The sequence below is a fragment of the Panthera uncia genome, chromosome A2 (genome assembly GCF_023721935.1).
Source record: "Panthera uncia isolate 11264 chromosome A2, Puncia_PCG_1.0, whole genome shotgun sequence".
NCBI classification, from domain to species: Eukaryota; Metazoa; Chordata; class Mammalia; order Carnivora; family Felidae; genus Panthera; species Panthera uncia.
Window position 1 is genome coordinate 4,876,726 of NC_064816.1, and position 25,122 is coordinate 4,901,847.

The following is a 25,122-nucleotide window of genomic DNA, read 5'->3' on the forward strand; positions in this document are numbered from 1 at the left end:
CATGAGCGGGAAGGGGCAGGGAGAGGAGGAGACACAGAATCCGAAGCAGCTGCAGGCTCCCAGCTGTCAGCACAGCTCACACCCACGCACCGAGAGATCATGACCTGAGCCGAAGCTGGATGCTTAACCCACAGAGCCACCCAGGCGCCCCATAAGGGTTACTATTTTTAATTAAATTAATTTTAAGATGAAATTCTAAGGAAGCACCAAGAGAAGGATTCTTGGGGCTTCCTGGGCTCTTGGGTCTTCCTGGGATCAGGGAGCTGGTCTCTCCTTGGGCACCCTCTAGCCTGCTTCTCCAAACTTGCCGCTTTGGAGGGGCATCCAGAATAGAGGAGTATCCTGGCAGCTTTCTGGGATAGGCTCATCCCCTTCCCCTTCCCTTCCCCTGCATTGTGAAGTCTGTTGAAGGGGGCAGCCAGCAGGGTGATGATATGAGGGTGACAGGGTGATATGAGGGTGATGTCATAGACCACTGGTCCGTCCCCTCCCTCCGCATGTGCCTGCCCTGCTCGCGCCTCAGCCTTTTCTCCTCACACCCCTGCCCCCCCCCCACCCCCAGAGGAAAGCGGTCAGCCTTGCCAAGCAGCCCACCCAGCCACCCGCAGCCATGGACGCCAACAACTCCGGGTGCACGAAGCCCCAGCCCTCCCCAGAGTCCCCCAGGCCTGGCGCGAACCCCGGCTCAATCCTGGCGAACGAGACCCTGCAGCAGGAGCCCCCCAGCATGGTGGGCGACAGGTTGCCACCAAAGACCGGCGCGGTGGTCATCGACATGGGCACAGGCACCTGTAAGGTGGGCTTCGCGGGCCAGGCCCGGCCCGCCTACACCGTGGCCACCATCGTGGGCTGCCAGCCCAAGAAGCCGTCCTCCCCCCGGCAGGCGGCGCTGGAGACTTTCATCGGCGAGGCCGCCCGCAAGCGCCCGGAGCTGACGCTGGTGCAGCCGGTGCGTAACGGCATCGTGGTGGACTGGGACGCCGCCGAGCTCATCTGGCGCCACCTGCTGGAGCACGACCTCCGCGCGGCCCCTCGGGACCACCCGCTGCTGTTCTCCGACCCGCCCTTCAGCCCCAGCACCAACCGCGAGAAGCTGGTGGAGGTGGCCTTCGAGTCGCTGCGCTGCCCCGCCACGTACGTGGCCTCGCAGGCCGTGCTGTCCGTCTACGCGCACGGGCGGGTCAGCGGGCTGGTGGTGGACGCCGGCCACGGCGTCACCTGCGCGGCGGCGGTTTTCCAGGGCTACAACCTGCCGCACGCCACCGAGCGCCTGGACCTGGCGGGCACCCACCTGACCGCCTTCCTGGCGGAGACGCTCCTCGGCCCGGGCCTGCCGCCGGGCCAGCACGACCTGGACACGGTCGAGGCCATCAAGCATCGCTACTGCTACGTGGCCCCCGACTTCCTCCAGGCGCAGGCGCGACCCGAGCGGGAGTGCTGCCAGACCCTGAGGCTGCCCGACGGGCGGACGCTCACGCTGGGCAAGGAGCTGTTCCAGTGCCCCGAGCTGCTGTTCAGCCCCCCGGAGATGCCGGGGCTGTCGCCCGCGGGCGTCCCCGCCATGGCTGGACGGAGCCTTCACAAGGTGCCCCCGGAGGCGCGCGCGGACGTGGCCCAGAACGTGCTGCTCTGCGGGGGCTCCTCGCTCTTCCGGGGGTTCGAGGGCCGCTTCAGGGCGGAGCTTTTGCGCCGCCAGCCCCCGGAGGCCCACGTGGTGGTGGCGGCGCAGCCTTCCAGAAACTTCTCGGTGTGGAGGGGGGGCTCTATCCTGGCCTCGCTGCGCGCCTTCCAGGCCTGCTGGGTCCTGCGGGAGCAGTACGAAGAGCAGGGACCGCACATCGTCTACCGCAAATGCTACTGACCCCCGGCGGCGCGGTGGGGGCGGGGCGGGGGGGGGGCACTAAAGCTTCCAATACCCAGCCGGCTCTGTCCTGCCTTGACCCAGGGCCCAGCCCGGTCCACTCCCGGGCCCGCCCACCCTGGCTCACCTCGGGTTCTGACCCCACCAAGATGTGCCTCCCGGACATCCTGCTTCTTTCCTGCCCTAACTCACCTCCCATGATGCAACCCCAGAAGCACCCAGTTCGGACTCCCTGAAACCCGCCCCTCCACGATCCAGCCCCAACGCGCCACCTTTTGTCCTAACCCTGTCACACCCACCTCCCATGATCCCTCCCCCGCCCCAAGGCACTCTCAGGCTGGGACCCCTCACCAAGCCCACCCCCAAGACATCCCCAGATTCTCACCCCCTAATCTCACCCCCATGATCTATTGCTTTTGATATAGACCTCCCCCCGCCAAGTTTCTCCTAGGCTCTAAGCCCCAGTCCACTCCCTACTATATCCCTCAAGGACCCCCAACCCATCTCCATAACCTGCTCCTCCCCAAGGAACCTGCACCAGGTGCTCCAGCCCCCCCCCCCAGAACCCTCATGATGGAATAGAAGCACCCTCAGAATCTTGCCCCACTTCTAATCCCCAAACACATCCCACCAAGACACCCCTAGTTCAAGCACCCCAAATCCACCCCTTCATTGGTTTCCCCCGTCTTATTATCCCAAGTTCTCCCATACCCTGGTATTCCGAGCATCCCCCCCACAGGTGCTGAAACTCCGCACCCACCACAAAGACCCATGTTCTGATCTTGAAGGGTCTCCCCTGCACCAAAGCATCCTCCGGTGTCCAAAGCCCTTTCCCCAAATTGTATCCTCCCCCATAACTCTGTCCTCGCTGCATGATTTGTTCTCCCAGACTCCTTTCTTCCATCTCACACCCACCCCCCCACCTGTGCCCCCCCAAAAAAACACTTTGTTCTGAACCCCCGGCCCCCCCCCCAGATAGCCCCACTGCTCTCAACTCTGTGTCTCCCCCAGAAATACTCCCACATGGCCTGCCTTACAGCGCACCTCCTGACCCCACTCCTCAGCCCTTCACATCTTCTCAGGAAGGTTCCAGTCCCCAGGACCATCCCATGATCACCCTCACTAATGCCCTAGGCCCTCCCCTGTGTTCTGAGCCCCCTGAGTTTCTCCCCAAAGACACTCTCCTAGGGTCACCCCATGATGAACCCCTAGGACATTCTACCCCAGGATTTTCAGACTCCCTAGAACCCCACCGCCTACATCCAGCCCCCCTCCACACCCCACCCCATTAGTTGAGACACCCAACAGCCAGCGATATTCCTGAGGGCTGCCCAGCCCACCTGGGCTCCACCTGGACACTGGCTCCCTCCTGCCCCATACACAGGTCCCCAGGGGCCAAATGTCCTGAGCTGTCCCTCCATAGAGGCTGGGCATTCTCCCCAGAAGCCACCCTGGGTCCCCTCTCCTCCCTCCAACCTCATCCTTGGCCATGCTGAGTCCCTGCTGGAGGCAAGACCCTCTGCCTTCACACCATCCAGCACAGCCTAAACCTCAGGAACCCCAGCCTGCAGCCTGGGCGCGTCCTCCCAGCTTGATCAACAAAATAAGTACAAGCTGTCAGAGCTTGTCTTTGTCCACGATGGGTCCTCTTCCAAGGAGACATTGATTCATCCATCCAATTAGTCAGTATCTACTGAGCCTCTCTGTCTCTGTCTCCCTGAGGCTATTTTTGGTTTTTATTTGCTCACTTAGAAATCTCTCTCTCCCTCTCCTTCTCCCTCTCTCCCTCCCTCTCCCTCCCCCTCCCTCCTTCTCTTTCCTCTCTCTTTCTCTCTCTTCCTCCCTCACTTGTTTCCTCCTTCCTCAATCTGACTCACCTGCCAGCACTGTTCTTATGCAGGAATTTTCACGAGTGGAACCTCATTTATTTATGGAGCACTGAGACCATCACCCCATCCCCACCCCCACATCTGCCATCAGACAATGGGGGTGATTGAGGGCCCTGGTTATCCCCACCGGCCCTGTCCCACTGTCTTGGGGACTAGGCAGGGGCTCCGGTCCCATTCCTGGCCAGTAGGTGGTCCTTAGCTGCGGGGACAGTCCCCCAGTCAGGCCAGGATCTCCAGATCACCTTCAGAGTTGGACCCCCTTGTCTCACCGCGTCACCAGGCGGGAGGCCTCAATCTGCAGAACGCGCAGGCCAGGGGGTCGCAGGGTCCTGAGGCGAAACTTCCCATTCTTCCCGCAAGGGGGCACCACCTCCAAGCTCAAGGCACTGCGAACAAGCATCACTTTGAGAGCCACACAGACTGCAGCAAACCGGTCCTCCCAGACCTCAAGCGAGACCCACCCCGACAGCGATGTCAGGGCACTGCCAGTCACACACACACAAAGAAGGGATGTGGCACAGGCTGGGTCCCGATGCTACAGGAAGTGAGGAGAAGCAGAAACCCCCACCACCCCTGGGCTGCTAAGTCAACTCTCATTTAGACCAGGCTGAGGTCTCCCGAACTCCAAACCTTCCCTGATGGAGGAATTTTCTCTACAGCTCTCCTAACATGTGCCCCCACCTTGGCACACCCCCACGCGTAGGGAGCACCTCAAGTCTACTGTTAGGAAATTCACCTCCTCCCAGGAGTTGTGGGTAAACCTCTGCACTCTGCCTGCCACCTGACCCCCCCCCCCATACACACACACCCATGAGGAGCCTGAGCCTCCGCACAGGCTGTGTGCATTCCTGTCCTGGGTCCTGGGAGACCAGAACAAGGAGCAGGGACTCTGTATCGTGTACTGCAAAAGGAGGGCTTACGGAGATGTGTGCCGACTCGACAAGAAGTGGTCGATTTTGTGTGTCACGTTCACTAGGCTGTGGTGCCGATATTGGACCAAACGCCTTGATCAAACACCATTCTAGACATTGCCATGAAGGTATTTTTTTTCAGTGAGATTCACATTGAAATCACAGACTTTGAGTAACACAGGTTACTCCCTCGTGGGGTGGTGGGTGGGCCTCGTCTAATCAGTTGAAGGCCTTCAGAGAACAAAAACTAACCCTCCCCCAAGAAAGAAGGAATTTTGCCAGACGACTACCTTCGGATTCAAACTGCAGCTCTTCCTGGGTCTCCAGCCTCCCAGCCTACTCTACAGATTTTGGGTCGACCTCCACAATCACGTGACCAGTTCCTTAAAATACATCTGTCTTTCGCTACACGTGCATCTTCTTGGTTGGCTTTGTCTGGAGAACCCTGACTAAGACACATGGCAAGCCCCCTTCCTACCTCAGGGCTTTTGTACTGAGAATGCTCCCTCCACCTCCCACCTTCTCAAAGGTAGCCCCTTTCTCAGTATGATAACAAAGCTCAGATGCCATAAAAGGAATGACTAAAGCAGTTGACTTTACGTAAACATCACAAAAAAAAAAAAAAATCTGCAAAGTAAAACTCACCCTGAACAAAATCAAGACAGATGACAACATTTTAAAAAACAAATTAAATAATAGTTTTATTTTATTTGTTTGTGTTTTTTATTTTTTTTATTTTTAAGTAGCCTTCACATCCAGCATGGAGCCCAATGCAGGGCTTGAACTCACAACCCTGGGATCAAGGACCTGAGCTGAGATCAAGAGTTGGACGCTCAGTCGACTAAGCCACCCAGGTGCCCCGATAATAAATAATTTTCAAACGGTGAGTGGAGAAAATGACAACTCATAACACAAAGGGAAAATGTCCGTAATATGTAAAGAGCTCTTGGAAAGAATCAAGAAAAAAAAAACCTACAACAGTGCATGGAAAAGTTAGCAAAGGCTGTGAAACTTGAGCTCACAGAGAGAGACAGTTCTCTCACCCAGGAGAAGACGCTAGTCTCATAAGGGAAATGAACATGAACACTATACCGTGATGCCATTTTTAGCCCATCAGATTGGCAGAGATCAAACGGCTCGATAACACTCCACATTGGCGAGGCTGTGAGGAAACTGGCATTCTCTTACCTTGGTGATGAGGAAGGACGCTGGTACCACCCCTAGTGGGACAAGTCATCATCACTACCTAAATGACACATGCACACACCTGTGGCCGAGCTACGGCACTTCCAGGAATTTCTCCTTCAGATACAATCGCTCATGTGCAAAATGACGTGAATGCAGTTATCCGCGTACCCTGCAGTGCTTTGTAGCAGCGGAACATTGGAAACATTTTGTGCTTCTGATGTTGTGGGACCTCCAGGAGAAGAGGTTAATGCGATTGCCCTCGAACGTAGAGAAACACTTCACGACTGTACAAAGGGAACCCCAGCCAGCTGCATTCACTGACATGAGTTTATCGCCAAGATATATTTTGAGTGAAAAAAAAAAAAAAAAAAGGAAAAAGAAAAAAAAAGCCCAAAAGGCTATGTTAGCGTTTATGGGAAGAAAAAAAAAAAAAAACAGGAATAAATGAGTTTTGATTGAAAATACACAGAACGGGGGCACCTGGGTGGCTCAGTCGGTTGGGCATCCGACTTCAGCTCAGGTCATGATCTCGCGGTTGGTGAGTTCGAGCCCTCCGTGGGGCTCTGTGCTGACGGCTGGGAACCTGGAGCCTGCTTTGGATTCTCTGTGCCCCTCCCTCTCCCTCTCTGCATTCTCTTTCTCTCTCTCTCTCAAAAATAAACAAACATTATGGGCACCAGGGTGGCTCAGTCGGTTAGGCGTCCGACTTCGGCTCAGGTCATGATCTCACGGTCCCGTGGGTTCGAGCCCCGCGTCGGGCTCTGTGCTGACGGCTCGGAGCCTGGAGCCTGCTTCGGATTCTGTGTCTCCCTCTCTCTCCCTCCCTCCCCCATTCATGCTCTGTCTCTCTCTTTGTCTCTCAATAATAAACATTAAAAAAAAATTTTTAATAAAAGAAAATACACAGTACGTCCCTGGAAGATTTCACAAGGAGCTGTTTTGGCTGTTCTAGAAAAGAGTTTCCCAAAATCCCATCCAAGGCACAGCCATTATTAGACATTTTTTTCCTAATCGTCCCCCGTGAAAGTTTAACAGCGCAGATCGACTGTGTATCTGTTTATATTTCTATGTGTATCTGTGCTTTATACATGAAAATGCATTTTCCCCACCCCCCTCCAGAACTAATTTTTACCCCCTTGGGGGCAATATCACCTCCATTGAGGGATGATGCTCTTGGAGGGTAACCTGGGCCGCAAGATGAGAAGGGGATTTCTCACTGCCTGCCCGTTTGAAGCAAATTTTGAATCATGAGATTATGCTTTTTTTTTTTTTTTACATGGATGTTTCCTTTACGTTCCTGTGGCATCCACCCGGGCAGACCCATTTTCTGTCCTCTCGCTCCAGCGGTGATCATCTGACTTGTTCGATGCTTCGTTAATGGTGTCATCCACCAGGACCCTGCGTGTGTCACACAGCCAGCGCTCGATCGAGTCCAGAAGGTGTTTGTTGAGTGACTGAATGAGTGAACCAGGATTTCAGCGGAGCTTAGAGGAATCCTCCTGTGGAAGGGCTTTTCCCTCTCCTTTGCTGGCTTTGGAGTTGGACAGGCCTGAATTCAAGTCACACCTCCTCACATGCTCTATGACTTTGGACAAGTGACCTGACCTCTCTGAGCCTCACTCAGTGGATTGAGCATAACACAGTTGCTCTGGGAGGTGTGGAAGGACACATCAGAAGCTGCCGGTGCCTTTGGGGCTGCGGGGGGTGGGGTGGAGGTGGGCTTTCACACTTACTCTGGGTATTAATGTATTGCAATGTTCTACAATGCAAATGCCTCCATAAAAATAATTTCTTGAAACCATCTCTAGAAATGCATAAGAACTTAACATGCTCGGTACACAGTTGGGGCCAAATAAATAGTGATGGGGCTGCTGTTTCAGCTACAGTGTGCCCAAAACAGACCCCAAGCCCTCCAGCCAGCCAGTCAACTGGCCGCCAAAGGCCTGGAGACTGTCCTTCAAGGGCTTGAACAAGAGGATCCCCCAAGTCACTTCCAGGGTCTCAACCCAGGTCCAGACCTTCTGTTCTTTGGGGGGCCCAGGGGTGGATGTATTTGGAGGAGGTGGGATCATCCCACCAGGCAAAGCACAGACTGGGTAGGATTAGGGTGAGGCAGGCGAGGGACACAGGGACAAAGGGCAGCCTCAATGCTCGTCTGTGTTTTAAAATGTGACAGCTTTGGGACACCTGGGTGGCTCAGTCGGTTGAGCGTCCGACTTCGGCTCAGGTCCTGATCTCACGGTTCGTGAGTTTGAGCTCCACATCGGGCTCACTGCTATCAGCACAGAGCCCGCTTTGGATCCTCTGTCTCCCTCTCTCCCTACCCCTCCCCTGCTTGTGCTCTCTCAAAAAATAAATAAAACATTTTTTTCAAAGTTTAAATAAACAAATAAAAATAAAATGTGACAGCTTTGTTCATTTTTGCATTCATTTTGATTTTTTTTTAAATACTGCATGGATGCCAGGGGCTGGGGAGTGACTCAGGGGTACGTTTTCTTTTGGGGTGATAGCAATGTTCTGGAACTAGATGGTGGTGATGATTGCACAGCCCTGGGAATGGACTAAGGGCGAATTTTACGATTTGGGAGACGATCTCGACGTCAAACACTGCACTGAAGTATGATTTGCCTTATGAGCCTTCAGGATCTAAACGCACAGCATCGCGAACAGACAGCAATAGTGTATTATAAGCAGCAAACTTGCTAAGAGACTAGAGCTTAATTACTCCAACCACCAAGAAGAAATGACAATTATGCGAACCTAAAGAGGTGTGAATCATGCATCCCAATATGGTAGTACAACATCTAAATGTATCAAATGAACATGTGGCACCTTAAATCCACACAATGCTATCTATCAGGCGTATGCCCATTTATTTTCTTTACTTACTTATTCATTTATTTGGAGAGAAAGCACTCAAGCATGAGCGAGGGAAGGACAGAGAGAGAGAGAGAGAGAGAGAATCCCAAGCAGGATCTGTGGTATCAGCACAGAGCCCAACGCGGGTCTTGAACTCAGGAATCTCGTGGCATCATGACCTGGGCTGAAATCAAGAGTCCGGCGCTTGACCAGCTGAGCCACCCAGGTGCCCCCAAACGTATGTCAATTTAAAAAGGAAACATTATTTATTTTGATTACTGAGATTTGGGGTACCCCTTAAATTTTGCTCAGAGGAGAGCCTCACCTACCTTGCCCCCATCCCAGCCTCCGAACAGAGACACTAGGGATGTGTCAGGGCGGGGGCTGAGACTGCCTGTTTGCGTGAGGCTGGCCCAGGAAGGAGAGACCGGAAGATCAGGCTCCTCGAGACCACTGGTGGCCGCAGGGCCTGCTTCCCACGGAAACCAGGAAATCGCCCACACCACTGCCCCACCCACGGTGGGGCATCTGCCGCTGGGCCCACACTCACCCCAGCACAGGGGGAGGAAAAGCATAATCCCCGAGAGGCAGGGAATCCTGGCTTTAGCAGAGCCTTTCAAACACACACACACACACACACACACACCCTTACCTTCAGCCTCACCTGGGCCTCCTGAAACTGCATGGACAGAGGGGGCCGCCGGATGTGGAGAAGAGTAGGGAAGGAGGGCTGGGCTGGTTGACGGGGCTCAAGATAAGGAGCTGACTGATTTCCCCCAAGCCCAGCTGATGCCTGGCTAACCAAGCCCCTGGGCAGTTCGTGGGAAAGGTGGAGCTGGCCCAGCTGGTTGGCAGCTACCCCACAGGGGGCTCATCTTACCTCCTGGGCCTTGCTCTGCACCCCCTTCTCTCCAGCCCATGCCTGCTACATAGGCCAGATTGCCACCCTCTTCTTCCCACGGGCTCCCAGTATCCCCACCTTCCCCTTCCAGCCTTCCCCCCTACCTCAAACCTCAGGAAATTTCTTCTGCACGAAGCAAATCTAACCAGGATCCCCCCCTACTCAATACCCTTTGTTGGTTCCCCATAGCCCTGGGGCTAAAGGAGTTTCCCAGCATCCCACTGACAGCCGGACCAAAGCCCTGCTAACCCCTCACAAGCTCCTCATTGCCCTCCCCGACACAGTCTATTCCTGCATGCCTTAGCACTTTCCCGCCCACCTCAGGACCTTTGCACAAGCTCTCCCCACTGCCCAGAACACTTTCTTTCCTCCTCTTTCCATAGTTGATGCCTATCCCCACTTCAGATCTCACCTCTGGGAAGCCCTGAATGACCACCCAGGTGGGTCAGGCCCACCAGCACCAGGCCTCAGTCCAACCTCACATCAGGATTGTACATTCTGTCTGCATGCGTGACCCAATCCGTGATGACTTCCAAGAAGGAGCCGGAACCGGCATGTAATAGGTTCTCAACCAACACTTGCCTGTTCGTGATTTCAGAACTTTCTGCCCAGTAGAAGAAAGACAATAAATGCAAAAAGAAATAAGAATTTCAGATCGTGAAAAAATGCCCTGGAGAAAATGCAACAGGGCGATGTGCCTGGTGGTCACAGAGGACCTGAGGAGATGAGGGAAGGGCATTCTAGGCAGAAGGAACCACAAGGCTAAGGGCCTGGAGGCAGAACCAGCCTGCAGTGTTTGAGAAACACAGCAGAGGCAGTGAGGGAGAGAGAGGAGGAGGTGAGAGCAGGGAGGGGACAGGACAGGTGGTGATGGCCTTACAGGCTATGACAATATTGAACTTTACCCGAGCTTTGCGATCTTAGAAAACAGAGAAGGTTAGGGAATCCCCCACCCTTTGTGTTCTGGGAAACTGCTTAGTGCAAGGAACAGCCTCCCATATGACTTAACTTAGACTCCCGGCAGACCCCTGTGATGGTTAGTTTGATGTGTCACCTTGGCTGGATATTTGGTCAAACATTATTCCAGGTGTATCTGCGAGGGTGAGGGTGTTTGGGGATGAGATCATCATTTAAATCAGCAGACTGAGTAAAGCAGATTGCCCTCCCGAACATGGGTGGGCCTCATCCAATCAGTTGAGGGCCTCAACCAAAAAACCGACCCTCCTCAGAATAAGAGAGAATTCTACCTTCTTGATAGCCCTCAGACTGACTCACTGGCTTTCCCCCCCCCCACCCCAACCCCGGACTTGAACTGAGACATCAGCTCTTTCTGGGTCTCGAGCCTGCTGATTCACCCCACAGATCTTACAGCTTGACAGTCCCCATAATCCCATGAGCCAATTCCTTATAATAAAGATATATGCCAAGCTATAGGTATACCTCTAGATAGATGGATATAGGTATAGATGTTTATCTGGCTATAGATCTGTCTATCTAGATAGACATCTGAGGCCTGGCATATAGATAAATAGATATACAGATAGGGATTTATAAATATCTAATATTTAACACACAGACATTATAGACATATAATATATAGAGATATCTATAAATATCTATAGATATAAATATATCTGTGTAGATATACAGATATATGTACCATATAGATACTGTATAGATTATAGATACATGGAGAGATATATGGACAAATAGATAGAATGATAGAATCACAGAGAGATACATACACACATCACCCTATGGCACCCTATCATTCTATCTCTCTGGAGAATCCCAATGCAGATTTCCTTGTTCATCTAGGACAAGGTCAGATGTAGACCATCCAAATTCCTACTTTGCCTCAAAAGCGGGCCGCCGAACTGCTTGTCCCAACTGATCCATCAGAACACAACCCTTGTGTGTGTGTGTTTAAGTTTGTTTATCTATTTTGAGACAGAGAGGGAGCATGGTGGGTGAGGGGGCAGAGAGAGAGGGAGAGAGAGAATCCCAAGCGGGCACCACTCCGCGCAGAGCCCGACGTGGGGCTCAATCCCACGACTCCGAGATCACAACCTGAGCCGACACCAAGAGTCACTCAACCGACCGAGCCACCAGGCGTCCCTGGAGCACAATGCTTCTTAACCAAACTTTGGTTAAGCTCCTCGCCTTCCCCAGGGGCCCTGAACTTAGATGCCCTTCACCTGAGCCAACAGACAGCCCCCTCCAGAGAACAGGCCGGCCCCAGGGGGACATCCCACCTCCCCACACCTGGCTCTTGCTGTGTTTATTCAGTCCTCTCTGTAAAAGAAAACCACTTTGTGCCTAACTCTTGAGAGGCTTGCAGACCTCGTGGTCAGAGTGCTCACTCCCTTTCTCTCCTTTGTCCTTTTGCATAAAAGCTCTCCTGACCAAATCCAGATTCGTGTTTCACTCACGGCTGTGGGGAAGATTTTGGATTTTTTTTTTTTCTAGGAGCAATAGGGAGCCATGGAAGGACTGAGAGCAGGCACAGGACACATCAGGGCAACCAACTGGATTCAAGAAAACTCTGGGGCGATGCAAGCTGGTGGCCGAGTTGGGAAGTAGGCAGATTCAAGCTGTGTTTTAGGAGACGAGTGGGCACAGCATGAGTTAGAGGCAGGTCTCTGGAGGTCCCAGAACCTCCTGCACCATAAATTCTAAGAGCATCGCAGTTTGTGGCTGGAACAGCCAAGGAAGGCGGCCCAGCATCTGGAGAAGTAGAGTAAGCTGGGGGTGGAGGGTGCCAGAAGGTCGTTTATCAGGGAGGCTTAGAACCACAAAGCATCAGACTGGGGAAACTGAGGCAGCAGGCCACATGGCAACCCTTCGGAGGCCGGCCGGCATGTCCGTGGCAGAACCAGGATTCAGACCCAGGTTCCCTGCCTCCCAGCCCCTGCTGGTGCCACTGCTCTCTCTGTTCCTGGAAGAACTGGGATTTGAATGACACCTGGGCTTGAATCGGGGGACAGGAGTGAGGGCACTCTGGGTTGGGGAACAGAGGGGACAAAGGTGTGGAGGCTGAGCAGGGAAAGTCAGAGGCCGGAAGTGCATAATAATAGCAGCTAGACTGTGTCAGGCCCTCCCTATTACCTCCTCCACTCCTCCCTCGGAGGCACGAAATGCTTATCTCCAGTCCACAGAAGGGGAAACTGAGGCCCAGAGAGGTGACGTGAGGCCTCAGAAGCAGTGGAGAGCCCTGGGTCTGGGGACCCAGGCTGGGGGGGGGGCAGTTCCTAGCCTTTGACCCCTTCACAGCCCCCACCCAGGCCCCAAGACAGGAAGACAGTGGCCAGGAGAGCCCTGATAGAGGGAGGGGGAGGGGCAAGGCCAAACCACGGACAGGATTTCTCAGAATTTACAGTAGAAGGAGGGGAGGGGAGGCTGGGGGAGCCCCCAGGGCCCGCAGCAACAGGGAGAGAGTGGGCGATGGGGGGCCCACACCTGTGGCCTTAGGGGTGGGGGCCCCCACTCCCCTTCATCCTCCCACATCTTTGAGCCTTCAGCCCACCCCAATCCCTGGCAGGGGGTGGGGGCCGTATATGGGGAGACCCCTGCACAGCCGGGCTCTGGCACAAGTGTGCATGCACGTGCTACACTCAGTGTGACACGTGTCCATGCGTGGCTCGTGACACACGCGTGCACACTCAGGCTAGGCTGCGTGAGTGTGCACGTGCATGCATGTGACCCCCACCCAGGCAGGCCCAGGCATGTCGCCCGGCCACCCAGGCACCCCACAAAGCCAGGGGGCGGGATTGCCTCCCCCCAGCCCCCTGAGGGCCGGGTGTCCAGGCTGGGGTCCATCGGGGGTCCGTCGGGGGCGTCTCCTCCTGCACCCCCTATACGTGCTGCACAGGTCCCTGGTCTCTCTCTCCTTCCCGCTTCCCAGAGGCCCGTGTGTCCTCTGTCCTCGGGCATGGCAGGTCACTGGCATTGCTTTAAGTTGAGGTGATAGTCTCACAACATAAAATTCACCGTTTTAGGGGCGCCTGGCCGGCTCCATCAGAGCTGCGTGCAACTCTTGATCTCGGGGCTGTAAGCTCGAGCCCCGCGTCGGGTGTAGGGAAGACTTAAAAAAAGCAAAATCTTAAAAAAATTATTTTTAAAAAGTTCACCATTCTACAGCAAACAATTCAGCAGCGTCCGGCACCTTTAGAGGGCTGGGCAGTCACCTGACACTCATCCTCCCCAGAGGAAACGTCATACCAAGTACACAGCCCCTTCCAGCTCCCCACTCCCAGCCCCCTCAGCCACCAACTGCTCCGTTTCTAGGGATTTGCATATTCTGGAAATTTCCTGTAAAGGGGATCACACAACACATGGCCTTTGGGGGCCCATGTTTTTCTTTTCACGCATGTTTGCCGGGACTCAGTCCAGAGGTCCTCCGAGGGGAGCTTCCCCGACCACCACCACTGCCCCCCGGTCCCTGTCTGCCCCCACGTCCTGCTCATCAGCTCACCGCCCTCAGCATCATCTGACATAACCTGTCCGTCTACCCGTTCACCCAGAGTCTGTCCAGCTCCTTCCTGAAAGGGCAGGGGCCAACAGGTAGGGAGGGATTCGCTTCATTCTCTCTGGAAAGTTGCGAACGAATGAACGAATAAATGAATGAATGAGTGAATGAATGAATGGACGAACCGCCCATGTAACATCGTCCTGCTTCCTTGTCAAGCCTCGATTCAATTGGAGAGTACTTATCATCCACCTACTGTGTGACAGGCCCCACAAACCATCCCAAACACCAAGGGCACGGTACTGAACACAACAGAGAGGCCGTGCCTTTGTCCTCCAGGCAGGGACAGACCATCAAACCTGGTGACGCAGGATTTCACGGCAGTCCAAGCTGTCCCCGGGAGAATCAACTGTTCCTTTCCGCTAGGTTTGCTCACTCAACAAATATACATTGAGCACCTACTATGTGTAGGGGTCAATGCGAATCATCAGAGGTGTGTTAGAGTGGGTGTTCGGGGAAAGCCTTTGCTGGGACAGTAGCGTTTGAGCCAAGACCTGAAGAAGGAAAAAGAGAGTCACACTTACTCAATGCGGGGAAAAGCATTGCAGCAGAGGGAAGAGCAAATACCAAGATCTGAGGCAGAGATCTTGGGAGAGAAAGCTGGCCGTGATGCGGGCACAGTGAGGCGGGGCAGGACACGAGGCAAGTCGCGTACCTCTCTAAGCCTCGGTCTCCCCATCTGTCAATGAGGATAATAATAACGAAGTCTTTCGCAAAGAGCAAGTGAGACAAAATTCAAGGCACTGGCTCAAGCCAGGCGGCCAGAAAACAAGCCCATTTGTCCTGGGCGACAGACCCCTGGGATCATGGTAATTATGGGGCATTCACACCTCCTGGCCTTGCAGGGCTGTCCTCCCCACTGTCGCCAGCCAGAGCCACCTATCTCCAGATGATTCCCAGCTCTTCTGGATTACCTGAGCACCTCTCTCAACCTCAGCTGTCCCTGGTCCCCTCCTCACTGACCTCCCCCACCTCAGCGGACCTTGGGCTTTCCGGTACCCCCATACACGCCTGAGAGCCCGTCCCCACATGTTTGTCTCAAGTGGTTTTTAGTGGAAGGCGGCATGAACCCCCCCCCACACACACACACCCATGGAGCAGCCCTCCTGCCCACCCCTCAGATCTCAGAAAGACTCAGAAACAGGGATGCAAGGGACACCTTGGTTCCGAGGGGAGGCAGCACGTGACTGCCTGTGGGGAGATGAGCCACACTGACAATGTGGTCAGTCACCCCCTTTCTCAGACACTGAGCCAGTTCCCCTGCACCGATGTGGTGGGTTTATTTATTTTCACTCAGCTTCACACACCACAGGATGGAAGGGAGGGGGGAGGAGGGACAGTTACAGCAGAAACACTCAGAAACTCCCCGGCACCCCCATCTCACTTACAGAAAAAGCCACGACCCACAGCTTCTGCATGACCTTCCCCATCACCTCCCTGTCCTCACCTCCTCCCTCTCTCCCCCTCGCTCACTCTTGCCTCACCCCCACGGGCCTCCTCCCTGTTTCTCACAAGGCACAGCCCTGCCCCAGGGCCTTATCATGGACCGCTCTCTCTTGCCTGGGCAGTGATCTTCCTCCAATACATACACGGGTCCATCAAGCCTCTGCTCAAATATCACCTTCTCAGCGAGAAAAGGGACCCCCACCTCCCTGTTTCAATTATTGTAACACATCCACCTGCCACCTCTCCCAAGCTCCCCCATCCCGCCTCTTTTTTCTCCATGACACTTACCAGCATGGATCCTACTTTTCTTGTTTATTTGTCTCCCCAACTAGGCTGCCAGCACCACGGAGGCAGAAACCACATCTATTCTGTTTACTGCTCTTTCCTGCACCTTGAACATGGTAGATGATCAATAAATATTTGCTACGTGAGTAAACTAATCTTTCAGATGAATGAATGAATGAATGAATGAATGGTTGTTCTGGTTGAGCCATAAGCTTAGCCCCGAAACCCCTGGTGACCAAAACAAAACCAGAAATGGGATTAGTTAGAGTCTCCATGGGGATAAACAATCCAGTTCCCAGGGGAAAGCCCTGTGCCAAGCCATATACGGACTGCCTCTCACTTAATTTCACAAGAAGCCTTTGGAATCCCTGTTTACTGGTAAGCAAGGGAGGCCCCGTGCTATGTATGAGACCACCCAGCCAGGATGGGGTGCTGCCCAGCTCCCAAACCCATTGGCTCACCACTGCACCATCATTTCCCTATTAGAAGAATCACCTCAATGCTAGTAAAAAGTACAGATCCCAAAGCCTGTCTCTTGGAAAGTCTGATTCAAGAGGTCTATAACCTAAACGAGCACCTCTAGGTGATTCTTCTGATCAAGGAAGTTTGAATAATGGCACTTCATGCAACAGAATGAGAGAGACAGAAAGAGGCTGGGCTAAATGCATGTGAAATGTAAAACTTGGAAACATTTACAGGAACACTTAAGAGACTATCTCTATGACCTTGAGAGATGAAAGGATCCATAAACAAGACAAAAATGTACAAACCAGAAAAAAAGATGGATAAATTTGCCTACATCCCATTTTCCAACTTTTGCTGAAATAAAACACACCAGGAATAAGATGAAAAGGCAAGTCAGATGAAAAGTCTGTGATGTTCATATGTGACAACAGAAGCATATCTGGAATATATAAAGAGCTCTGAGAAATCAACAAGAAAAGGTAACTATCCCGACAGAACAGGCAATTCATAGAAGAGGAAATCCAAGAGGCCAACCAATTTTGGCAAAGATGTTTAACAGAGGAACACAGGTTAAACCATTTTATGTGCCCCCCCATAGGCAAAAATCAAACAGCCCATCAAAAACCAAGGGTTGGCAGAAAACAAAGCTCATTTACATGCAAGGGATTGCAAATGGGCAATGCCACTCTGCAGAACACTCTGGCAATATCAAGGTTGAAGACAAGCACCCCTAAGATCCTAGGTTCTACTCCTGGGGATACGCCATCAGCAAAGTATAGCCAACAGGCCAAATCTGACCACATCTGTTTGGGGAAATAAAGTTTTATTAGAACACAGCTACACCCACTCTTTTACATATTGTCTGTGGCTGCTTTCCCGCTACAAAGAGCATAGTAGACACAGCAATGAAGTGGCTGTTGACTCACAAAGCCAAAAGCATTTACTCTCCAGTCCCGTAAAGAAAATCTGCCAACCTCTGCTCTGAACCAGTGTTTCTCAAACTCTCATGTGTGCGTGAGTCTCCTCGGGAATCTCATGAAAATGCAGGTTCTGATTCGGCAGTTCTGGGAGGTGCCTGAGAGTCTGCATTTCCAGAGGGCTCCCAGGTGATGCTGGGCTGCTGGTCCCTGGACCACAATTTGAGTATCCAGGATCCAGGCAACACAGAGTTCAGCCAGGATGTGTCTGTGAATCCTTAATAGACAAGATAGAGAAACATGGCCTCATCAGCATCTTCAACTCCTTTTATCTCTTCCCTCCCCACCCCCTCCCCCGCCCCCCGGGGAATCACCAACCAAGCGGGCAGAAACTCATTCCGTGGATATTGCACACACTCGCCGTGGGTCAGACATACCTGAAGCAGGAAGGGAATCTCAAGCATTCGTAGATCTCACTAGCCTCCAAGGATGGGCAGAAGAGGAAACACAACATACAGTTGTGCCCTAAACTTTGGCCCCCAAGTTACCCTTGAGCGTGACAGACATAACCCGAGGGGCCCATGGAGACCCCAGGGGGGAGGTGGCACTAAAGTTCTTGTAGCCGCAGCTCCCTGGAGCCCCATGGAAGTCTGCCAGCTGCCCATCGGCTCGTAGAGGGCAGAGGCCACACCTGTGGTCCCAGAGCCCAGCACAGGAGCGTCATCGACATGACTCGGGTGAATGTTCTAGATGTTTGTGCAAGGTTCCCCTGGCAAACTCTTCAGTCTGGAGCACCATTTCTCTCCTCCGGTTCCTACTGGACACATAGTGGGAGCTCAAAAATATATTTCTTGGAAAAAAATATGTATTTGATGAAGAAATGATTCATAGTTCCAAGAGTCATCATATATAAATAGCATTGGCAAAAAAAAAAAAAAAAAAAAAAAGGCGGGGGAGGGAGGGGCAGACCAGGACAAAGGGAAGGAATTTTAAAGACCAAGAGGACATTTTCCCTGAGGAAAGCACTACTCTGGGGCTGGGAACATGAGAGCTTTCTGAAAAAGAAAGGAAGGGAGGGGAGTTAACATTTGTTGAACACGTGCGCCCTATAAAGTGCTAGGCACACGGTAAGTGAGATGTACTCTTCTCAAGCTATCTTCTACTGCCAGCTACCTCCAAGCCGAGGGAGGGAAGCAGGAGGGCGGGAGGGGCTTCGGAGCAGCTCCCCCAGGGGTAAGAGCAAGGTCAGAGGTCGAAGGTGTGCAAGAAGCAGGTTTTGACTCTAGAGAAGTAGGGATGAGCTTTAGAGGAAGTGAGTTCTCCATCCCCGGAGGTATTCAAATAGACACTGGATGAGCAGCCATCAAGAGACTCCAGGGGTCCCTCCTGATAGGGCAATTCTATGAATTGCTTTAGGAAGATTCTTCTCTGGGCTTTTCCAGCTGGGGCTGGAAGGTTAAAGGGGGCCTGAGTGACCCAAGGGTGGCCAGCCCCCACTCCCCTGAGTCCACAGGGCCTGGGCGAGCTGGTCCCAGACACCTCAGACACCAACCAGGTGGCCCTGTCAGGAGGAAGCACCAAGCCACCTACATCTCCCAGCAGTGGCCACACAGCCACCCCCATTCCTTCTTCCCTCTCCCTTAAGCTTTTTAAAATATCCCTCTGGTCAGTCAGGACCAGAGTTTCACTAAAGGCCTTTGTGCAGGATTAGCCACAGCTTGTGTGGTCCCTTTGCGTTGGACGTCAGCTCCTGTGCACGCTCAGGCTCCACCGTCCCAGCTGTGGGCACTGGCTGGGGAGAGACAGGCTGGTGCCGCTTCCTCCAGGCAGCCCTCCTTCCTGCCTCCCCAGGACACTCTTGGGAGATGTGAGTCTCTGAGCCAAGACCAAAGGCATTGTTGGGTGTCTCCCACCTGTCTGTGCCCGAGGGCAGTGGCTGAGCCAGCAGCACATTCCTCAGAGGGGCAGTGCTGGCCAAGCTGTGCCCAGCAGGATGGGAGGCTCGCCGGGCCCTTGTTGTCTGCTCCCACTAGAAGGCGGAGCACAGGGCAGGGGTGGGCTGACCCTGCCCAATCCTGGCCTGGAAGCAGAACGAAGGAGGCAGCAGGTAGAGAGGGGCTGGGCAGTGATGGGCGAGTCCCCCACGCTGCCCAGTATAGGAGCAGTGCTCTCGGCTGGCACACATTTGTGACCGTGACAAACCCAGGGTGGCCAAGAAGGGCCCAGCCCCTGAGGCTGCTGGGGAGAGGGGTGGGGTGCCTGAGGCCCAATGACCCAGAGCTAGCTAGCCAAGGGCATGCAGGACTCAGAGACCGCATCTGCCCGGAGGAGGGCCCCCCCCCACCCAGTTCTCCCCACAGTCGAAGTTGGGGGCTTTTTATCCAACTGAGTGAGAAACTGAGGCAGGAAGGTTTCATGAGCTGTGGGGCTCCAGGGTCCCTGGGAGACCTTCCCCGCAGAATGGTCCCTTCTCCTGTCCAGCTGGGAGTGTGCATGCTCAGCGGCCATGGGCAGCCAGGGAGAGAGAAGAAATGGACTCCCACCCTTCCCCCGATATTGCTGACATGTTCCGATGTTTCAAGACCTTGACCCAAGACACAAGGGGAAGCCATCTGAACTGGGTAAGTCTGGCTCCCAAACTAGCTGGTAAGTAAGCCCCCAAGACACAAGGCTTCAGACATCCTGAGACATTACCTCCTTCTTGAGCATGGCCCTCAGTATGTCCAACCCCAAACCCCCACCACTACCTCCGGAATCAGAATCCCAAAGCCGGGAGGCTGTCCTCACACCGGTCACTAAGCTGAGCACAGAGGGAGGGTTCAAAGATCATGAGTGGGCAGGTGAGGGGGCGGGGAAATTGTGAGAGTTAATGTGTAAGAGAATGAATGAATGAATGAATGAATGAATGAATGGTGGATGGAAGTCAGGGAGGGGGGAGGGAGTAAGGGAAGGAAGGAAGGAAGGAGGGAGGGAGGGAGGGAGGGAGGGAGGGAGGGAGGGAGGGAGGAAGGAAGGAAGGAAGGAAGGAAGGAGGGAGGAGAGTGGGAGGAGGGAGGGAGGAGGGAAGGCAAGGGAGGAAGGGAGGGAGGGAGGGAAAGGAACTACCCAAAGCACATACTTTAGGCAGGATGGGAACCACGTATGATCCAAGTTGAAACCCTGTCCCCTCCTCCAGACCTGGACACTGAGAAGTGGACCCCCTCCGTGGCCTCGCCCAGTGCTGGGAGCTGAGTCAGGGGCAAGCCACTCATCTTCCCCCGCACAAACCCATGTTCAGTCCCAAAATCCCCTTGCAGGCCAGCCCTGCCCCCGGGGAGCCCTCAGAGGGGGCCCCGGCCATCCGCCCACCCTGGAGGCACTCTGCCCAAGGCTTGGGACTTGATGCGCAGTTTGTGGGGCAGGGAGGGCTGACCCTCAGAGTCGTTCCCTGGGACAGGATAGGTCACCCCGGGAGGCAGCTCCATCGGGTCAGCAGAGGGTGTGAGCAACACATCTGAGGGCCCCGAAGCCTGGTAACCAGTGGGCATGGGTGACCACAGCCTCCAGAAGGGCCTGACCTCCGGTCTGGTCCCCCCATGCCCATCCAGGAGGTGACAACTGAATAAGGCAGCTGGGAGGGCAGCCTGCAAGGCCATGTCCATTCTCTTGGGGGCAGGGGGCGCAGGGTCCTGGGGGCACCTGGGGGAGGTGGCCAGACCAGTCCACTTGTGAGCCACCAGACAGCCCCCGCATCCCGGAACCCCAGTGTCCAGGGCGCATGGCCTCAAAAAGCAGCCACGGGAGCCAGAGAGGGAGGGGAGGGGTTCGGCCCTAGAGCAGGGGTCCCCAGTCCAGGGGGCCTCCCATAGCATGGCCTGTAGGGGCAGGGCCCGGGAGCCAGCGACGGAGGGCAGAAGGCCAAAGCGATGCCTCAGTGTCCACAGCTCAGCCCTGAGCAGAGCGTTTTCCTCCAGCAGCACGGCTAGCCTGCCCTCGAGGGCCGCGTCATTGAGACGCCGCTTTTCCCGGGACCTCTTGGCGGCTTCATTGTTCTTCCTCCGCTTCTCCCAGTAAACTGTGTCCTTCTTCTCTTCCGGCATGAACTCCCGCTGCCTCCGGATGGCCGGACCCCTGCCGCGTGCTCCCCGCAGGGTCTTGCTGCAACCCTGAGATACAACTGGCAGGCTGGAGAGACCCACGTCCATGGCTGCCTGGGGCACCTGGAACACAAGAGAGGGGTCTTGGACAGGAGGCAGGAGGCTGACCAGGATGGCCCTCCCTCTAATTTATCCTGTGACCCCACCATCACAGACAGGTAAGGGCGCAGGTGGAGTGGGAGCGGGGAGGGTGGGGGGTGACCAGGACGGAAGCAGAGAGGGATGTAATGGAGAGGAAGAGGAGAGGAGCTGGTGGGACCATTGGGTGTCTGGCAGAGGAGTGGGGGAGGCTTCCAGAGAGGCCGCTTGGCTGGGAAAAGCTTAGGAGCAGACCACAGTCTTCACGGAGAGCCGGTGGGACACCGACCGTGTCCTTAGAGGATGCAGGCTCTTTCCCCGGGGTTCTTACCTCTGAGAAGTCAGCTGATAAGCCTAGAGCTCAGTCTGGTCTGAGCTCTAGGTTAAGATCCTCGGAGACCCAGAGGGAGAATGAAAGAGGGCTGAACCTGGAAAGAAAGAATGTGTGTCCATGGAGTTAAACTGAGTCAAGCTGGGTTCAGAAAATAAGCCAGTAGTCATCTGAATTGTGCCTAGGTTATGTCCCAAGACCTCCTCGATACGTGGCCAGAATTTCGCATCTGCCCATCCATCCATCCGCCTACCCACACATTCATAAGATGATCTATTCATCTATGCACTCACTCAACTGTCCATTTGTCCATCCCTCTACCCACCTACTCAACCAACTCACCATCTATCCGTTTATCCCCTCAACCACCCACCCACCATCTGATTTGTCCATCCCTCTGCTCATTCAAACATTCCATCTATCCCCCATCCGACTACAGAATCGTCTACACATCTGCCACTCACACACCCACCCATCCACCTACCTGTCCATTCATTCACCGAGTCATTTTTTTATAACATTGTACCTACAGGTAACAATAGAAAAAAAAATTGGACTCTATAAAAATGTTTACATTTTGTGCATCAAAAGATACCACCCGCAGGAGCGCCTGGGTGGCTCGGTCGGTGAAGCGTCCGACTTCGGCTCAGGTCATGATCTCATGGTTCGTGGGTTTGAGCCCCGCGTCGGGCTCCGTGCTGACAGCTCAGAGCCTGGAGCCTGTTTCAGATTCTGTGTCTCCCTCTCTCTCTCACCCTCCCCTGTTCATGCTCTGTCTCTCCCTGTCTCAAAAATAAATAAACGTTAAAAAAAAATTAAAAAAAAAAAAAAGAAAAAAGATACCACCCGCAAAGTAAAAAGATAACTCACAGAATGGGAGGAAATATTTGCAAATCATAGATCTGATAAGGGATTAATATCCCAGAACATACAGAGAACTCCTACAACTTAGCAACAACAACAAGATAAAAATAAAAATAACCCAATTCAGAAATGGTCACAGAGCTTGAACAGACATTTCTCAGAAGAAGATACGCTGCTGGTCCACAAGCACGTGAAAAGAGGCTCAACAGCGCTAATCATTAAAGGAAACTCAAATCAACACCACAGCGAGATAGCGCCTCACATCCACCCGGATGGCTACCATTAAAACAAACCAAAACAGAAAATGGCAAGTGTTGACCAGGAGGTAAGGAAATTACAACTCTCGCGAACTGTGGGCAGGAATGTGAAACGGTGCAGCCGCTGTGGAAAACCGTATGGCGTTTCCTCCAAAAAATTAAAAATAGAGTTACCCTGTGATTCAGCAACACCCAGAAGAATTGGAAGCAGGGTCTCAAAGAGATGGCCACTCACCTATGTTCACAGCAGCAGCATTCACGATGGCTAAGAAGTGGAAACAGCCCAAGTGTCCGTGAACGGATGAACAGAGGAGCAAAATGTGGTCCATCCATACAATGGAATGTGATTCAGCCTTTAAAAGGGAGGAGAGTCTAACACCTGCTACGACACGGATGAGCTTTGAAGGTTTGAGGCTCAGTGAAATAAGCCAGTCACAAAAAGACAAATGGTCTACGATGCCCTCATAAGAGGTGCTTACAATAGTCAACATTGCAAAGACAGAAAACAGAATGGTGGGTGCCGGGGGCCGAGGGGAGAGGAAAATGGGGAGTTATGCTTTCATGAGTACAGTTTCTCGTTTACAAGATGAAAACAGTATGGGGATGAGTGGTGCGGGAGGTAGCACAACGCTGTGAGTGTATTTAATATTCTTGAACCATACACTTAAAAATGATTAAGACAGGGGCGCCTGGGCGGCTCAGTCAGGTGAGTGTCTGACTCCGGGTTTCGGCTCCGCTCAGGATCCCAGGGTCGTGGGATCGAGCCCCACTGTGGGTTCCGCACTGAGTGTGGAGCCTGCTTGGGATTCTTTCTCTGTCTCTGAATTTTTTTTTAAGTGGTTAAAACAATAAGTGTTATTTTATGTGTATTTTTAATTTTTTAATAATAAAATTTTTTTAATAATACTAACGTAACTTTACTGAACGCCAGCCATCTTGCCATCCACATATCCATTCACTGGATATTCACTTTTTTTGTCTACAATTGTAATCCTGGTACCTAATGTTGTGCTTGTAGACTGTAAGTGGTAAATAAACATTAATGAATGAATGAATGAATGAATGAACAAATGAACGAACAGGTGAACCAAAACAGAACTTTGTTCACAGAAAATATTTGGCCCTCCTGCTGAACTGCCAGCCCCAAATCATGAAGCCAACCACATTTCCCTTTTTGCTTTGGCCACCAGGAAACTCAGCATTCAGTTTGAAGATAAGCTATAATAGCCTTCTTGATTGGGAAAGCCATTTTCTTCTGCAGTGTTATTATTTGAATTTAGTCTTTTTCTCTGTGCTAACAGCTCTTGGCCTTAGTGTCTTGGCTGCATAAGATCATTGAGATCAAAAGAAAACACTCTTCAAAACTCTGATCATGATTCTACGTCCACATTTCCCAAAGTATGTTGTCAGGAACCCCAGTGCCGAGGGTGCACTGCCCAAAAAAAGAGAAAAAAATACAATACATTTGAGAAATACTGTATATCCTACACCCTACCTGAGAATCTTAGTGATTCTCAGGGGCACCTGGGTGGCTCAATCGGTTAAGCGTCCAACTTCAGCTCAGCTCCTGATCTTGTGATTCATGAGTTTGAGACCCACATCGGGCTCTGTGCTGACAGCTCAGAGCCTGGAGCCTCTTTCGGATTCTGTGTCTCCCTCTCTCTCTGCCCCTCCCCTGCTCACACTCTGTCTCTCTTTCTCTCCAAAATAGATAAACATTTAAAAGATTGTTAAAGGCTCTGAGAAGTCCTGCAAAAAAAAAAAAATTTTTTTTTAACTTTGTTTGATTTAGAGGTTCTCAAACTCACAAAATATCTACTTTACAAAACACCTTGGGATGCAAATTCATTCATTCATTCATTCATTCATTCGTACAGCACTGTGCCAGGTCCTAAGATGGTTACCAGAGGAAAATCAAACAGCCCTGTGCCTTCACAAAGCCCCCAGCCACATGGTAAAGGTAAGTGAGATATAATGGAAAACACAGGCCCAGAGAGGGTCTGCTATCTGCCCAAGTCACACAGTAAGTTAGCGGCAGGATGAGGATTTGAATGCCATCTGTCTAATGTGTGGGTCCGTTCTGCTTACAGGTCTGAGGGGCTGCTATGTCTGCAGTCATGGCTGGGCTTGAAACAAAAGGCTTTGCGGGGCCCTGCCGTCACCTGAGTCGGCAAGAACCCCTAGTCACCAGAGGGACTCCAGTACC

General features: G+C 53.0%; 2 protein-coding genes across 2 annotated transcripts; one reads left to right on the plus strand and one right to left on the minus strand.

The window, feature by feature from the left end:
* The first annotated feature begins 297 nt into the window (after nucleotides 1-297).
* Nucleotides 298-1,900, plus strand: ACTL9 (actin like 9). Its single transcript, XM_049639771.1, has one exon. It carries the CDS (start codon nucleotides 611-613, stop codon nucleotides 1,859-1,861), a length of 1,251 nt encoding a protein of 416 aa, XP_049495728.1. The 5' UTR covers nucleotides 298-610; the 3' UTR covers nucleotides 1,862-1,900.
* Nucleotides 1,901-19,363: 17,463 nt separating this feature from the next.
* On the minus strand, nucleotides 19,364-21,508 carry NFILZ (NFIL3 like basic leucine zipper). Its single transcript, XM_049643118.1, has one exon. It carries the CDS (start codon nucleotides 21,432-21,434, stop codon nucleotides 20,571-20,573), a length of 864 nt encoding a protein of 287 aa, XP_049499075.1. The 5' UTR covers nucleotides 21,435-21,508; the 3' UTR covers nucleotides 19,364-20,570.
* Nucleotides 21,509-25,122: the final 3,614 nt, after the last annotated feature.